Raw genomic sequence first — 19,151 nt, 5'->3', positions numbered from 1 at the left:
CCTTTCAACGAGAGGAGTGCATATTAAAAATCGTAGAAACCAACGAATCATGAAATAACCTTTTTTACACTTGAATCCGCTTCGCACTGAAATGGTTGCATTTAAATTTTACGTTTTTCTTATACACAGAGAATTGTTTGTTTCTCTTCTATAACTGTTTTACGGACTGCGGGTTTCTGAATTGCTTGCCCAAATTTGCCTGGTTCCTTAATGTTCGGGTCTAGTTACCACGAAAAGAGGTAGCACCCGAGTAAGGTCATCGGGCACGGGCACCAATGTGAACGCAATATTTTGATGGTGCCCAAGTCAAAGTGCCCGGGTCTAGACACCACGAAAAGAGGTAGTACCCGAGAACGGTTATCGGGCACCAATGTGAACGACGGCACCTGAGTAAGGTGTACGGAGAGGCACGTATTCAGCAAATGGTTTGTAAAACTTGTTTATAATGAAAAACATGTAATTAAAAAAAGACAAAGCTAGTGGGTACTACGTTGTGTGAAAGGCCTGCAGATTTGTGCCCAAAACCAAGGTATCGGCACTCACAAGGAAATAAAAATGGGTCCCTAGTTACACAGATTAATATTATATCAAATGGGACTAACTACTCCAAATAAAAGGTGAATGTTCTATTCAATATTTAACAAATTAAACAAGACAGTTTTTTTCATTTAGTATTGTTTCAAATGTATTTCAAATTCTTATGACTCCATTTACAAGCAAACTGTAGCTTTATTTATATGTGTGTAATTGCATCATTTCGAAAGACGTGTCACTACGGAAGTGTAAATTTGATTGGAAGAATTCATTGAATGTGCGGCTGTGAACTCAAGTAGTGACAATTCCTAGCTTGTTTGACATTCATAGTTATATAGTTCCCACAAGTTAGTCCCATTTTATTAAATGAAAGATAATCAATGAACGTAAATATTAGAAGTAAAATTATACTAAAATACAGAAAAATTAAAGAAGGTGAAATAGAAATAGTATTTAAAAGCAACAAAGACTTCAAAATTTGTTGATGTTCTTTGGACCAGAATCAAAGTTCTCTTTTTTAAAACACAGTAAACCATTTTGTTAAACTCTTAAATTTTTGTTTATGACCACATAAATCCAATGTGTGCGACATAAAAATAGAGCTCTCTCTAATCAAAGGCAAAGTCATTTCTCAAGCGATGTTAAAATTTTTGCAAAAATATTTTATATCAAGCCATCATGCAGTTGTGTATACAAATGACGTTTTCGAAAAGTTATGAGGTGATTTTGAAGGCACACTCAGTAAGTGTGAGTGTGAATCAGCGAATAATGGAGTCTCTATGGTCTAAATTTCCAAAGGTTGCGGAGATAATTTCCAGATGAGACCTAACAGTTCAATAGCAAAGGCGTACGGAACTTCGGGATTTACTTACAAATAAACTTAAATTGTCAAATCCATCAAAATAAACCAGTTCGTTCGTTGGTTCGTGTGACTCGTTGAGCTATACAGATTCATGCAAATCTTCAGTTTATAGCGACATCTGTAAATTCATGCGAAACAAAAACTTATTCAAAAAATTTTACAATTCGGTAATAAAACAGACCTTTGGGCGCTATCCCAGTAAACTGCATACGTAGCAAGACGCCTATGAGGCGTTCACTCGGACTATTTGAGAGACGTTTTTGATAACGAAATTCACAGTACGGACGGCAATGCAATCTCACATGTGGCAACATATTTTGTAAGAAAATTGTCTTTCATTATACGTGTCAATAGTGACACTCACGCGTGAATCAATCCTAGATAAATTTGATTGGTTCAAGACTTTGTACGTGTCAGGACGTCATAAGTGATTTATGTACCGAGTAACAAGCAGCGTTGCCAACTTCGGGATTTTATCCCGAGATCTCGGAATCTTTAAAAGCAGTTGAGATTGTTTTGGGATTTTTATTTTGAAAAGTAGTTCTCGGGATTTTTGGGGGGATTTCTGAGTTTGAGATCTAGGGTTTAAGGAATAGCATTCGGTCAATAGGTCAAATAGTAGATGGTGTGCTTAAATATAGAAACTAAATTTTGAATTTTTCAAGTATGAAATCATAATCTATATACAGAGCTCAATTACATGTCTTTTTCCAAGGGAGCGTTGGAACGAAAGTAGGAAACTTGGGATTTTTTAAAGAGTTTACATGGGACTTCAATAAGTTGGCAACACTGGTAACAAGTAAAAGAGCTTTTGATCTGCATGTTTAATCATGGGCGAGACACCTTACAAATTATTTTGACAATTTTATGTTCAAGTAAAGGTAGCAAAAGCAAATGTTTAATCTCATTACTTTGATAGCTTTTGCAGCTGTTACTTCGGTATTTAGGACATGTAATCAACAAAGCCACAGTTCATTCAAAATCCAGGCATTTACCGTTACCAATTGTCATGACGCAATATTTTAATTTAAACACGATACAGTGTATAGAATGCATATAAGAATATGCCTGCATGAAATTTTAAATAATTTCTACAACCCAGCATGACGCAAACAGTTGGTGGCATAACATAATTTATTTTTCATGTCGACGAACTTTGTCAACATGATCTTGATCTACTGAAATTTAAATGCAGTCATCTGATTGTGCTTAAAAAATGATGCTCACCTGATGGGCGTTCTCAAAAATCCTAAGAAAAATTTTTTTCGTGGCTGTCACTGTTTTAATATATGCGAAAATCGTTAGTTATTCAATTATTTGTCATTTGTAAAAAATTGATCGCAATTCTGAATTCTGCAGGTAGAAACAATAAGTTGTAAGAAGTTGATTTGATGCTATCAGGTAATATTTGGTAAGCTTAGAGTCTCGACTGTAAGAGGATGACCATTTATGATCATTTCAGCTTCACATATAAACGTCATGAATGATTCACCCTTAAGTTGGCTACCATTTTTCAAGATATTCCGCACTGACCTGATCTGCCTTTCCCAAATTCCGCGCATATATGGCTGGCTATAGGCACGTTAAACTTGAATTCTGCACAGTCGCAATTTTCTTTTATCAATTCAGATTTTACTTTCTCAATAGTTTTTTTAAATATTTCTCCAAATCATTATTAGCCCCTACAAAATTAATTCCAAAATTAATTCTTCTTTGACATACGAAACGTCCGTAGGCATTTATAAATGAGTCAGCTTCCAAAGAATGCGCAACCTCCAAATGAATTGCTTTCGAAGCTATATGCATGTAAATAACACACCATATCTTTTAGCCATTTTTCTTTCTCGCTTGACATAGAATGGGTCATAACAATCTCCGTTGGCGTACGTGATCGGTGGAGAAGGTTCAACTCTTTCCTTTGGAAGGTCAGCCATTTTCTGATCCTTTACGTACGAACGCATGCGCTGAAACGATGCGTTTGCAACCAATGATCCAGTATCCTGAAGCTACAATCTCATTCAACGTGATTCCTAAACCTTGGTGATGGATCCTTTGATGAATATATTTTCGTGTCAGAAAAGATATATTCTGATGTTTTAGAAAAATGACTGAATGTTTTACTTCGCTCTCTAAGTTTGATCTTCTGATTCTTCCTCCAACCCTTATTATTCCGTACCCATCAATAAAGGGATCTATTTTCACTAAAGGCCTCTTTCTAGAAACATTTTTGTGTTGTTGGTACTCTAATTCCACAAAATTCTTTGACTTTAAAGATTGAAGCTCATTACGAAATTCTTGTTCTTGAACTAACTTGATCATCTCCCTTTTTACTTTTGCCAATTCATTGACAGTAACGGATTTAAGTGCATTTCCTTCAGTCGGTAGGTCTTCAAAAACTTATTTCTCATGCGGACACTTTGAAGAAACACTCGACGATAACGCAAACAAAACGCTATGACTCTCTTCCGACTTGCTGCAACACACCCGTAAATTTTTGAATTGAAGTAGAAAAAGTATTGCTTTTTTGATCTCTGGATCATCAGACTGAAGTTTTGTTTTATCTTCAGGGTGATTGAAACGACTCCAATTTTCATGGCACTCCTACAAAAACGATGGACCATTTATCCCACGAGAATCTTTTCAGATATTATTAGCTTTGAGACCATGCGAAGTATCATCAGCTGGGTTAAATTTTGATTCAACTTAATGCCATTGCTCCTGAGACCTATGATCTCTTAATTGCAGAACACCATTTGCAACATAAACATGAAAACGTCTGGCTTCGTTGTTGACATTTTCTAGCACAACTCTGCTATCCGTTCAGTAAATTTTGGTGACATTGCCGAAACAGTTCAATTTTTTTACCGCTCCAAATCCATCAGGTTTGAAACATCTTTTCACCTGCAAATTAACAAAGGAGGGAACATCATTTCGCCATCTTTCCCATTCTGCTTTTAAAACTTCTGGCAAAAGATCTTCCCAATCTATGTTCTCCTTACAAATAGCTTGCATGACTCTTTTACCGTTTAGTAATACTGAGGCTACAAAACCCATAAAAGAGGATCATAAACTGAACATATGGTTGCCAATACACCACGTCTTGTACAAGGTCTATCTTTCCGTGTTGTGCAAAATTGGAAAGAATCGTTTGCAATGCACCTTTCAATACCTAGCACTCGTTTGACGTGCAGGTTATCAACATAGGTCGAGTTCCTTTACATTTACAATTGTGTTGCATGGCATCTGTAGCATTAATCTCACCTTGCAATTGTTCTTGTTCCAATTGCCATTCCAGTTATATTTGGCGTTGCTTCAACTCCTCTTGTTGTCTTTCTAACTCATGTTTCTTCTTAAGAATGAGCAACTCTTCTTTTAATGCAGCAGCGTTTGCAGTTATCCTTTTAGAAGACAGTGATGATACCCTTGAAGATACGGATGAAGAGCTCTTGCCTGAGCTTCGGGAACGATGGGATCTGTGTAACGCATTTCTATACGTTCCTGTGTTAGGTCGTTAATTCTTGTTTTAGCGTCAACGGAACACTCGCGAAAGCTCTCTCTAATATCATTAAAGTAGCTACTTATAATGAGCAGACAGACCACTAACTATCGTTGCGTCTATTAATTCCTCGAGAAAACGTTTGAGATCATCCATTTCCATCACTAAGCCATCTTTGTTAGCCATTAATTTAACAATATCGGTACATTGTTCTCTAAGTAAGTTGTCTAGTATTCCAATCCTTCTTCTCACCGCTGTTCCAACGAAGCGAGTTTTTGTACGCACATGTTTCTTGCTTTGCGCGCTATTCTGTGGTGACTTTGGCGCTACTCCATCGTCTATTTTCGGTTGATTTATTCTTCAATAACTCGCTCATTCTCTTCAGCAATTTCGTCCGACACATTATTAATATCATTGTTCTCGTTAGATTTACTTATTTCTACCAAATTATTCTCTTTGTTCGAAGGTTCTGACATATCCGTGTCGTTATTCATTATGTATTCCAATTACTCGCTGTATTCGCCTGATATTTACCGATTTTCTTCGTAAATTTGTGATCCCGTCGCTCTTTGTGTCAAGTTTTTACTATAAGTGTTTTCAAATTCTTTATTCATCTTTCATTTGGCAGATAAACCACTGTACGAGATGCTATCGCATCTTACATCGTTTGTTCAAGAACATTCATCATATAACATATAACATATAACATATAAAACAACTATTGAGTCAATACGAAAACGTTTCGAAGCTCTCCGAGCTGCCATGCTTCGGCACTTACAGTTTACTTTTTATCCATAACATCGCGATTCTAATTTTAAACTTGAGTTGAGAATATTCTATTTTTTCCCAAGAATCACATCTGACCGACGTAAGAAGGGGGAAAAAGGCGTGTTGGAATTAAATAATTCACAATTTTTGAAGAGCATAGATACAAAGTACAACTGGGGTATCTTTGCAGCGTTTGTAATCAAACAGTATCTTTGCATAATTTTAGCTGCTGTTTTTTTAACCATAAATGCCTTAGAAGCTAGTACTCACAGAACCTTTAGATTGCTTCTACACCACTGCCTTTGCAAGTATAATGTGTGGTGCACTCCAAATGCCAATTTTACATGTGAGCATGCATTGCTTTCGACATTTGCATAGAAAAAACCCAGCCACCTACAGAGATTAGTGATAATACCCTACAAATGTTGGAGCAGTATGCCGTAGTACTCTACCTCCGTACAAGTACACAAACCTTCGTTAATGACATACGCAAAAAGATTTTTACCCAGAAAGCAAGGACTCTTAATGAAATTCTTCCAACTGAAGGTGCAATTCAAGAGAACGTTAAACGTGCAGTCTACCTAGAGGGGTATTTTGCTGGGGTCAGTCAATTGTTCCTACAATGGGAATGATGGGATTGCCTTCTTTAAAGTGGTTCTATGACGAAAACTTAACGTTAAAAAATCATCGATTTTAGCATTCAATAGTTTAAACACATATCAATTATTGCTTTCGTAAAATGTAAGCAAAAATAATAGTATAACGAGGGAGTTATGAACATTTGAAATGTCTAATTTTCATGTCCGCCATTAAAATCGGCCATTTTGAATATTGGCAATCAGCAAAGTCTGTGACGTCATAGTCTTAACACGGCAAGAAGCGCACATTGGAAAGTATACAAAGTAATACATAAATAGAGCAAAAAAATGTCAAATTCATCGAGATCTAGCTCGCTCTCTGAGTCTTCGATCGAGACAAACGCATCGATTTCTTCATCGGAATTTGTGACGGCAAATTCGAACGAATCTAATTCGGAAATTTTGCCATTTGTTGATAATATTGAACCGCTTGCTTCGCCCGATGAAATTGCTGAGTACGAAGCTACAGTCGCAGAAGAACGGCGGGTTGAAGACATGCTGCAAGATCGTTTTGATGCCCGTGTTGATGTTACTTCATGGTAAGATGTCATTCTTAGTGTGTTACTTTGATCTGAATCGTCTGCCGTTAGCTATGATAACTTTATGGAAACATACAATTTGGCCAATATTAAAGGTGTGAATGTGGCCATTGTTCGTTGGATCTTGTTGTCAACCCTCAAGAGTGCCGATGCTGCATGGAAATAGAGCAATGCCGTGGTAAAATGTATCAGTTCGAAATCGATGAAAGGAAATGCATTTTGGATCACCCTGGCTTTAACGAAGTTTGCCTGAACGAATTTGTTCTTCAAGCAGCTTCGTTAGCTTTAAAGACCAAAGGTCATCGCATGATACAGACACTTCATTTTGTATTTCCTTTAAAACCTTAGTATAAATGTATATTATATATTGAAAGTTTGCCTGGATGTATTATTGGTTCTCTCAAATTGTGAAAATTTATCATCTGCAATATGTGTAAGTATATAATAATTGCGCGCTTCGTCTGAACAAATTTAACCCAAATTCTTCTCAAAGACTCGTCGTTTGGGCTTTTATGTAATGAAATGCCTGTACTTCTATCAGACTTATTACTGCAATCTTGCACGACACAGCGTGTTGAAGGCATGTTAAAAAAATTGAGTTATACAACCTTTTAAATCTCTATTTGTATATAGTGTTATATTGTAAACAGCCGCGAGTTAAGACTATGACGTCACAAGCACCTTCTTGAAAATTCAAATATGGCGCATTTTAATGGCGGCTCTTAAAGTTCAAGTTTTATCGCTACGTAACTCGAGCAGCATTAAATACATTGCGCTAAAATTTCGCCAGAAGAGATTTTTTTACATACACTATTAATCTATGAAAAAAAAACGAGAGGCAAAATTTTCTTCATAGTACCACTTTAAGTGTTTAAGTAAGGGAGGAATTGCTAGAAGGACTGACACCATTCTGCTCGACACTCATTGACATTTCCAACTTATCAGTTCAGCTTTAATCAAATGTGGGTGCCAGCAAGGATGTCGAAAGCGATGCTCGTGTTTATAATCAACATTGGGAGTGCATGTCACTTTGCGCATAAGGAGACATTTTTCTAGATAACTAGGCAACCTAAACGTATTTTTTGAACATAGTATAACGTTAAAATAAAAAAAACATGTAGAAAGACGGCAAATATATGTAGTTAGCGTCGTTATGGTGCAAACGCTATTGGATACAGGTTTCACTGTCTTTGAATTGTAACACGTAATTAAGTGCAAGTATTCAAAGTGCAAAACTGCTTTTCTATTTACAAAAATCAAACAAAGTAAAAATCAAACATTGCTTATTTATTCTATATTGAAAAATTGCTTGCAAATTTTTACCTCCAACCCCTCTAACATTCAACCACACTTATTCAAAGAGTGCGCGCGTAAAAGTGTGATTTGGTATGCCTCTATTTCGAATTCTTAAAAGTACTCTTTATGCTCTTTGCCAAATTTTGTACTTTCTTCCCAAAAACTAACAATTTTTTCACATTCACCTGAAGATTTTTATCGTTCGACCCAATTTTGCACTTAAAGTTCAAAGTCCTACACCATTCATAATTAATTGCCAGTATAGCTTGTCTTTGATAAATCGCTTACACGTGCCATCACGTCATTACGACCTTGGATGACATCCAGCATACATGTGCATACATTACGAATTAAATCGTACGACATACTGATTAACATAAAGTCATGGACACTGTCACAATATCATTTATCTATTCTTCGCTTTATGAACTAAAATTTTCGTTACTTGTCATCATTATTCAAAATTGACACCAAAAACTGAACGAAAAATCTACTTCTGGAAGCAAAAAGTAATTACGAAACCATCTGCTTGTCTGCAGAAATACAAAGGTCGTGATAAGGGCGTGCATCGTGTATGACGTATATAGTGCATAAAAAAAGTTTGTTGACAAAGTCTCTGTTTATGTATAACTGTGCCAATGTGCTGTGCACGTTATAGTGGGAGATTCATAGTCATTTCGTTGAAAAGAACAAAAATTATGGCAAAAGAGTCTAATAAATGGCCTATTGCAATGTTTTACTTACGCTTTAGTTTCTACAATTTTTAGAGAAGCGTTTATTGCATGAGAGTCAAAATTCGACGGATGACGTCAGAGAGTTCTTGGGCTAACAAAGAATACATGTAGTAACGTCTAACACATATCTCCGCTTCCAAATAGAAAGTTTTTGTATTGTCATAATTGACATTGCCGTATATTGTCATGCATTTCGCATCAATCGCATGCTGTATAAAGACGGCATGTTTCACGTGTAAGTCACGGCATCACATACCTCATGAATGGTGTAAGATTTCACGTGAACAATGCTTTATAATTTAGATTAGTGTGACAATATTGCGCTAGTCACTTCTTTTATCACTTGCGCTAGTCGCGGTGTCGTCTTTCATTTTACATGTATCTGAGCTTGTTTTAGTGTCGTATTGCACGTTCGGTTAATTAGTGGAGGAATAACAGAAGTCTTGTCCAAGACATACATCGACTGTGATTCTGGGTTTTTCCAACCTCAACAATATGCAAGTTCTGGAGGTAAGCGCAATTTTGAGAATGCAAAATAGGCAGTTGTAATTTTAAATAACACATTCAGAGCTTCGTTCGATTTCAAATTTTCGATTGCTTCATGTCATAAAAATTCAATAGTCAAAAGACTGAAATGACGCGTGTTTATTTGTGTTACTAACAAATACTGTTAATAGTTAATAGCATCGATTTGTTGAAAGGTTCGCTATTTCTATGAATATTAATCAATATCACTGCATTGCAGCATAATGTATATAATCAATGTATAGATCACCAACCTGGTACAAAAGTATCTGATGTTCGTATTGCAATGATCTCAGTTTTGGGGACGCATAAACGCATGAACTTTGATTAAAGAGGCAGAAAAGTATTGTAAGATTAACTGACTTTAATTACGCTTACGAAGTTTGCCAACTATTGCTTCTAAGACTTCTTCGTATGAAATTTGGACTTCGTTATCAGTGTTGCCAGATTAAATTTTCGTGAAAATTAACCGAAAATTGTTCACAACTTTGAAACATATTCATTAAATGTTCACAAAACGAACGTTGTAGACGGTTGGTCATTCAATGAATGACGGTTTTAGTGCAGTGTTTTCTTTATATTTGGTTGGAGATTGGTTGTACAAAGAGTGTAATCCGCCATGTTAGAAAAGAAAGTTGTAAATAGCTTCGTCGTGAAAGTATTTTACTAATTTTAGTGCAAATTTGTGGTGTAACTAATTTTCCTTGTGTATTACATGAAATATGTAAAAACATGAGTAGATTTCATTTCTAAAGGCAGGCTTTTTAATCAAGAGCCAAAAATGTTTTTAATATTTTAAATTATTGCTCACATTACATAATATGGAAAAGTAGGATTTGCAAACTCACACAATTTAAATAGCAAAATGAAATAATTATGATATGTTGTTGGTTGATCCCATAATCAAAATTCTCATAACTGTCATTACATGCTTCATTGCTACAATTAATGTATCCCGAAAAGTTAAATCTTTCAATTTCTTTTAAATGGTGTGAACTGTTGAGAATCAACCTTAGATTTCCTCATAATTACTTCAGTCAAAGCTGGGCATAATTTTGTTGTTACTAGATTTGACTCTGAACATTTATGAGTAATGTACAAAAAATGGTGACGTCTTATAGGATATGAAGAGATGCACATATTTTCTTTCAAAGAATCTTTCTTAGTCCAGCTATTAATGGGATAGAGTTGGAGTAGTTCATTGTTTTTTTGAAATTGTGTTTTTGCTTGGAGCATAGCTACAGTGACAAGTGCAGAGGGATTTATGCTATATTCTGCAAAAACAATCGATTTTTTACAGAAATTAGTATCAAAGATAGAGCAAGGCTGTGAAGCACATGTTTGATTGTTGGGCTATAAACTGTGTGCAAGTATGCAATCCAGGGAAAAGTTTCAAAAATCCAAGATAAAGCAAAATAAGGGGGGAGGCTATAGCCCTCCTATCTCATGGTTATTGTCAAGAACATGCTTAACACACAGGGATTCAATCACGGAATAGCACAAACTTGATAATTTGGGGTGGGAGGGGCACATTTTCATGCATATTTTTCATCCATAGAAAACAATTAATTTTCAAAGGAACAGAACATATATAGCAAAGCATGTATTTATGAATGTGCTCCACCCCAGAAAAAAAAATTATGGAGTTTGCTAAGATATGTCGATTCAAATACCAAGCTCACCGCACCACTGTTGTTTCTTTTGCAATCAAATGCCATCATATTTCTTATGTTTTTGTAATCTTGGTACTTTCAAATTTGTGTTGGTTGGATGAAGAATATGTAATAGATGACAAACTTACTGGCTAATATGCTATGTGTTGCAGGAGCAGATGGGGGCCTGGGGGGAGGGAAATGATTTTGCCTCCATTTTTGAAAAATTCTCCAACTTGTAGCAAGTTTCAGCTGCTTTTGAAGTCCTTGGTGTTTTCATATACCATTTTCACAATCTTACATCGGGCACTTAATGCAACTGAGTATCATAATTTATAGCAATTTGGTAACTAACCCATCTATTGTTTCATTATTACAGGATTATTTGTAACAGTTTCTGTCTCTAATCGATTATCTTTGTCCTAAGTATATGTCCTACCTATGAAGGGTACTTGAACTTTGTCATACTTTTGCAGGAGAATGACTCATGTCTAGTAGACATCACATCCCCAAAGAATTCTTTCAGCAACTGTGACTCTATCAAATATTCATCTGCTTTATCAATCTGTGACAGTGAGTTATTGTGCCGTATTTGTCGAGACAATGACAACAATCAAGATTTATTGTCACACTGTCAATGTAAAGGTTCCATTGGCTTTGTTCATACAAGCTGTCTTTTAACATGGATAAAAAAATCAGGATTGGACACTTGTGAGTTATGCCATGAGAAGTATGTTACGATTTCACGAATGAACAAACGATTTTGGCAGGTATGACATACCTTTGTTTCATTATTGACATCATACATAATATAAATCCTAACACGGTTTTTACATGCACATGAAAAACATGTGACTTGGACGAAATTTGAACTCTAGATATTAAACATTATTGACATCTGGATATATGTTGAACCGTCGTTAAAGCACCTTGGTAGTGCATCATTTCATCAATGCATCTCTCAAAACTGATGTAACTGTAATTTTTGTATCATTGTTAACTTTCATCTTTTCAAGGTGTTGATTGAACTGTGTTGTAGAATTCTCTTGAGTAGAGTTAAGAGTAAAGTCTTGTTTGATGATGCAGCAATTCCTAGTTACAGATTCTAGCTTGAAATAGGGGAAAAATTTATGGAATTAAAGTTTGCCATTTTGATTTAAACATCATTAATTGCATAGCACCCTAGGCACAGTATTTCACGAGAATTCAGATACTCGAAAAAATTCGAAATTTCTCTCTTTTGTTCCCAGGCTCCAGCAGAGAAAGAGAGGACTCCACTGCACCCATAGATTGTGATTTTATAAATCAAAATTTCCTTACTATTAATTATAAGCCACTTCCTAACTCTAGCTAAATGGTTTTAGTAGTGTGTTTTAACTTCATAACATAACGTGCAGCAAAACATTTATTGTTGAAAAATTTCTCCCCTAAAAAAGCTAATCTATTTCTGAAACTTCAATTCTTCAAATCTCAAAAAAATCCCGCGATTTACTTTTTAAAATAGACTTCCAAAAGGAATCTCAATAAAATCATAGGCAGCCCATGACTAAGGGTTTTTCGTAATAAATCTGAAGCAATTAACCTTTCTTACTCCTGAGGAACATGATGTCTTATCAGTTTAATATTATGTTATTGTCGATTTCAGTTAACTTTTCAAATGGCGGTTGCCAAGTACTTTCTAATGTTGCCAGTTACATTTCCAAATATGGAATATTCGATATGAACTTGTCAACTTCAGTTGACAAGTTATGTACTTGAGTACTGAAGTTGTGTACTTGAGTTAATGAAGTTGTGTACTTGAGTTAATGAAGTTGTGTACTTGAGTTAATGAAGTTGTGAACTAAAGTTGCGAAGTACTGGCAAACGCGTAAGGTCTTAGTACCCTGTAGACATTTGGCAATGAATTCGTTCAGTGTTGCCTAGCTAAGTCTTGACTGAGTTCAAAGTTTGTATTTTTTATTAAATTTTGAGTTAACTTTGCTTGGACACTGAGTACAGACCAATGGTACAGACTGATGCTGGTTGGTGTCTTATCAATATAACAGAATGACATTCAGGAAGTTTTATAAATGCATGTTAAAAAATATCTTGAACTTGTTTCTTGTTTATAAGAAAGAACAATGTAAATTTCAAAATACTGTGATATTATTAAAATACATACATTGCTGTGGTTGCTTTTGAATAATTTGAACCAGATATCATAATACAACAGCACTGTAAACTATTCTGCACAACTGTGAACCAACTGCTAAACAGAACTACATTCATTTTTATTGAAATTACAACTCTAGGATTAAATTGCATTGGTTATTCTGACATACCATTTTTTGTGGCTTGTATAAGAGAAAAAAAGTTTTAATAGTAGTACTATGTCACTCACAATACTTAATAAGTTTTATGATTATAATTGAACATTACATGAAATATTTTGACATTGTGTTGAGAATCAAGTTTGGATAGAATAATTTGTTTTAAAGAAACAAAAAATTACAAATAGACTTTTGCAGAGCCACTTGCTTGCACAGATTTATATTCATTCTCCTTTAACATGTGTTTGCTAAAGCTGTTTAATGTCAGACTGTACAGCAAAACCGTCATCTTAACAATAAGAATTTTAGCCAAAAAATCAAGCTTCAAAACACAGATTTTCTCGGCTTGGCTTCTGCTACAAAAATATCTGAGAAGAAGCACAAATCTCTTATGCCTTCACCATTTCCTTAATTAAACGTTTAACAACTACAGTGATGCGCCTTTGATACAAGTTTCTGAGTTTGATTTTCATAGATATAAATATATCATGCTACATTTCATGTAATATTAGAAACAAATCAACAATGAAATAAACTCAATGGCATGCAAATAGAATTTAAACAAACAAGGGATCATAACCGTCATAACCACTCGCAAAATACAGTTTGCATACGGATGTTAACCTGTGGAAACTTGCGTTTTGTTTTAGTTTTTTTCGTACCAGAATTTTCCGATAAACCTTTTATTGTCCGAAACTGATGCTATTTTATATTTTGCAGTGGCATTTACCAAGAATTGGCGTAAAAGGAAGCTTCAAACTTCTCTTATTTACTGGTTTTTTATCTATGTTTGTTGCATTCACTACGTGGATTCTTTGGTCACGGATAAGCTCTTCAAAGGCAGCCAAACAAGAGCGAGCAAAAAGTGAAATCAAATACAGCTACATTGTTTATGGTGTTTTGGTTTTTGTCGCTATGGTTGGCATGTACGCTTTAAACTTTCGTTCATTTACGAGTTACTTCAGAAAGTTCATTGTCATAAATCAAGAAATCACCGTCATTCCGAATGGAGAGATATGTACAGAGGAAACTGCAAATGATTCTTTAAGGCAACAATGTGAATTGAAACTACCACGGACGAAAAAATATCCCCGCAAGCATGACCTACAAGTACTAAATAAGACTCGTGTTCAAGTGCAAGTTGTTCATAGTACATTATATGGTTCTAAATTACCTAGTGCGGAAGTCAAAGTAGTTTGATTGCCATATTATCAGTGTGTAAATGCTATCAATTGGTTATCAAATGTGAGGCTTTTTATACGCGTCAAAAAAATCGATATTTGAGCAGTGTTGGAAAGTAGTTGTTCATGTTTGTAACGAAGAATATTGTTTATCACACGTTCTGTAATTCTTATTTCTATAAAATTCAATATACTTCACTCTTCAGTCGATTAGAAAAAATGATACGTCCAGTGCAGAATACTCCATAGAAAATTATTTCTATCTTGCACTTATCTCCTTAACAAAACATTTGATTAGCAGCCTGATTTAACCCTCCCCCGGCCTCCCCCTTTTTTAAACATCGTCATTATTCTTAAATATATATTTATGCATGTCTATGAAAAACTTTGCAATTAAGTTAGACAATGGATTTCTTGGATAGCCAAGGAATCACGGCGGATTGGTTTACCTATGTATTATAAATGCATTCTGTTAAGAATAAAATTCATTAATGATATTAATATTCTGAATGTAAGTTACATACCTAGGTAAATATTATAAAAGCAAAATGTTGGACATTTATTTCATATTGGCATGTTAAAAGTTAGTCGTTATAAGTTTATAACCATATCTTGAAACATTTACTTCGTAAAAATTGAATTAAATGATATGTTTTCTCGTATCTGTTTTTTTGTGGTAGCTGATAAATAGTAATGCTTGAGTAAAAAAATTATTACGAGCAATTTGCGAATATTAAACTCGTGTAAACAGAGCACGCTGTTTACCACGATGTCGGTCAATAAGTTTAATTATCACATGTAATTCATGTGAACTCATACAATGCTAAGGGAGAGTTTTCTTGATTGGTGTGCTTACGCCTGTCGAAAACAACATCAGTAAACGCATTCGGAGTCATACCCCCTCGAAATTTTTTGGTTGTTATATACTTAATGGTCGACAACAGAATGACAACGTAGCTATACTTAATGGTAGAGAACAATATGACAACGTAGTTATACTTAATAGTAGAGAACAATATGACAACGTAGTTATATATGATAGTAGAGAACAATATGACAACGTAGTTATACTTAATAGTAGAGAACAATATGACAACGTAGTTATACTTAATAGTAGAGAACAATATGACAACGTAGTTATACTTAATAGTAGAGAACAATATGCCAACGTAGTTATACTTAATAGTAGAGAACAATATGACAACGTAGTTATACTTAATAGTAGAGAACAATATGACAACGTAGTTATATATGATAGTAGAGAACAATATGACAACGTAGTTATAGTTAATAGTAGAGAACAATATGACAACGTAGTTATACTTAATAGTAGAGAACAATATGACAACGTAGTTATACTTAATAGTAGAGAACAATATGACAACGTATGTTATACTTAATAGTAGAGTACAATATTAATAGTAGAGAACAATATGACAACGTAGTATACTTAATAGTAACAATATGACAACAATAGTTATACTTAATAGTAGAGAACAATATGACAACGTAGTTATACTTAATAGTAGAGAACAATATGACAACGTAGTTATACTTAATAGTAGAGAACAATATGACAACGTAGTTATACTTAATAGTAGAGAACAATATGACAACGTAGTTATACTTAATAGTAGAGAACAATATGACAACGTAGTTATACTTAATAGTAGAGAACAATATGACAACGTAGTTATACTTAATGGTAGAGAACAATATGACAACGTAGTTATACTTAATGGTAGAGAACAATATGACAACGTAGTTATACTTAATGGTAGAGAACAATATGACAACGTAGTTGTACTTTATGGTAGAGAACAATATGACAACGTAGTTATACATAATAGTAGAGAACAATATGACAACGTAGTTATACTTTATGGTAGAGAACAATATGACAACGTAGTTGTACTTTATGGTAGAGAACAATATGACAACGTAGTTATACATAATGGTAGAGAACAATATGACAACGTAGTTATACTTAATAGTAGAGAACAATATGACAACGTAGTTATACTTAATAGTAGAGAACAATATGACAACGTAGTTATACATAATAGTAGAGAACAATAATGACAACGTAGTTATACTTAATGGTAGAGAACAATATGACAACGTAGTTATACTTAATAGTAGAGAACAATATGACAACGTAGTTATGCTTAATGGTAGAGAACAATATGACAACGTAGTTATACTTAATAGTAGAGAACAGTATGACAACGTAGTTATACTTGATGATGATGACAATTGATAGGATCTACACTATATTGTCACCGTGTACGTTTGTAAATCTTTGATACTCTCAAAAGATAATTATTTAATTTAAATTTGCAATTAAGTGAGAATTAGTAACTTTACTGTGGATAAAATTGTTGCCACAGTGGGATTTTTCGATAGCAAATTTAGCTTTACAATTTAAATATTGGATAAAATAAATTGAAATTTATGAGACCATATGACGCTGAGAATATCAAGTAGTTATGTTGCATTAACGTGAAAACGACTGTACTGCATTTAAACATTAATTCATTCTACTTTAAAGCTATTCAATGTAATTTTTGAGTGTTGATCCTTCTCTTATAAAAGATTGCTACATGTGTTGATGAGCTGACTCTGAAGATGAATACCACTATGAAGTTGTCAAAACGCCAATCAACAACATGAACAGACCTTCTCAGGACTTTAGCTACTAACCTGGAAGATCTACGTCTCGATAATCCCTTGTTCAAACCATTCACTCACTCAAACATAGTTACCTGCAATCTTGCAAATATTTTTGAATTGCACGTCGTGATTCAATATTGATTCGATATTAAATCACTCTACAAAAAAAAACTTACTTAAAGTCACACTCAACAGATACGAAACAGAAAATGCGCGCCCGCACAAATCAAAAACAAATTCATTGCTTATAATCACTGACCAGATTTATTTTAAGATATTTCAAAATTGAGCAATCAGTGGGATATCGTCTTTGAATAGTAGAAAAGCAGCGTGAGGTTTTATAATTATGTCATAATAATTCAAGACTGAGAGTGTAGTGTTAAGTAGCTAGATTACACTCATTACAGGCATTAATAAAGAACGATCATACAGAGAACTAATTTTTCAAAAGGTCAAAACATGATGCTTTTTATCAAGCATTAGGCAAGCAATGCACTCATATAAAAAGCTGATTTGAGAAGTCTTGTGTACCTAACGTCGACTTCTGGTCAACTATACATGGGAAAAACATGTTTTTGAGATTTTAAAAATGTGTAAAGACAAAAGCTGTTTATGTGACTATATTTTATTTTCGAGCATGGAATACGAACAATTGCAATTTCATTGAGTATAAAATATGAATAAACTAGTTTTAAAGTAGGTAGAGCAAGTATATTCCAAAACACTAAAAGAAACTAACACATAATATACTGCTGAACGCAACCGTTTGATATTTGTATGAGCCAATAATCTAATATACATAATTTAAATTTTTTTAGAGGTGTGCTAAGTGAGAAAGTTGACTTCTATCAATATTTAATTTTTCTTTAATCTACAAAAGTCAATAGAATAGTGTTTATTCATTGTGGGTCTAGCTGAAGATAGCTCGACATGCTTTTGTAATAAGTAGCGATATCTTAGACACGTCTCCAGCTCTTTGCATGTATAATTTTATGTTTTTCAATTGACATGGCGGCGTCACAATTGTCACGATGTTACCACGTCTCACAAATTATTGTGGTGTGTTATACGAATTATATCTTTCGAAAGATAATTTGGGAGATGTTTTAAATTAACCTTGTTTTTATAATTAATAATATAAATTATTCCTTTTGAGGTTATATTTAATTGTTTTTCATGAAACAATGATAATTGTGTTAAAGACTCTTATAAGTTCATCATTTTATTTTTGTAACAAGGGAGAATTATAGAAACTGATATAAAATCGTTGCAATAATCCGACACACTAGCTAAAATTTCAAATCTGGAATATTCTTTCGGGATTTACCAAACAATAAAAATCATCCAAGCTGGAGTATAAAATATTCTTTTGTATTAGACCTCCAACATAACTGACGTGAAAAACATCATCAAATAAATTTGTTTTCATCTGTTCATAAGTGTATTAACTGCTTGAAGTGTATCAAAACTAATCTAAATTTATGTTGATGACACGTAATACTATATAAAATCGAGCAAAATTTATTCACCACACAATTCATTGTACACTTTCAGGCTCCCAGAAAAAAAGTTGAAGTTGAAGTAGTAATTGTTAAGTTAAGTTTCGCAGTTAAAATTAGTAGAAACATATTATAAGTCCGATGTATGTCTCATGCTCACAAGGATATAGCTATATGAGGAAAACAAATTTTAATGCAACATAACTTTTACACATTACCCAAGCAACAGTATAGAAAACAAACAGTTGTCTCACTCTTAGTCTATTGAAAAACTTGTTATGCACATATCTTGCCCAGCACCACTAGCACATTGCCAGGTTGGTAGCAGATTGCATTTTGTGATCAGTGAAAACGCTAAGATGAGCTACAAGTGGGCATTGCTTTACCCTCAAGCGATACGTGAACTTCTCCTTATAGCCTGACGCACACTTGAGTTCTATATATT

General features: G+C 34.1%; 1 protein-coding gene across 2 annotated transcripts; it reads left to right on the top strand.

Moving 5' to 3' along the window:
- The first annotated feature begins 8,779 nt into the window (after positions 1-8,779).
- LOC124456279 (E3 ubiquitin-protein ligase MARCHF4-like) lies at positions 8,780-15,196 on the top strand. Of its 2 annotated transcripts, none has more exons than XM_047006757.1 (3): positions 8,780-9,377; positions 11,521-11,814; positions 12,295-12,399. In XM_047006757.1, exons 1-3 carry the CDS (start codon positions 9,363-9,365, stop codon positions 12,331-12,333), a joined length of 348 nt encoding a protein of 115 aa, XP_046862713.1. In that variant the 5' UTR covers positions 8,780-9,362; the 3' UTR covers positions 12,334-12,399. The 2 variants fall into 2 exon arrangements, with proteins under 2 accessions (XP_046862713.1, XP_046862712.1); XM_047006756.1 differs by lacking the exon at positions 12,295-12,399 and adding an exon at positions 14,074-15,196 and having other exon boundaries at positions 9,057-9,377.
- Positions 15,197-19,151: the final 3,955 nt, after the last annotated feature.

The sequence above is a fragment of the Xenia sp. Carnegie-2017 genome, unplaced genomic scaffold (assembly GCF_021976095.1).
Source record: "Xenia sp. Carnegie-2017 unplaced genomic scaffold, XeniaSp_v1 HiC_scaffold_45, whole genome shotgun sequence".
Lineage (NCBI taxonomy): Eukaryota > Metazoa > Cnidaria > Anthozoa > Malacalcyonacea > Xeniidae > Xenia > Xenia sp. Carnegie-2017.
This window is presented reverse-complemented; position numbering and strand designations above follow the sequence as displayed.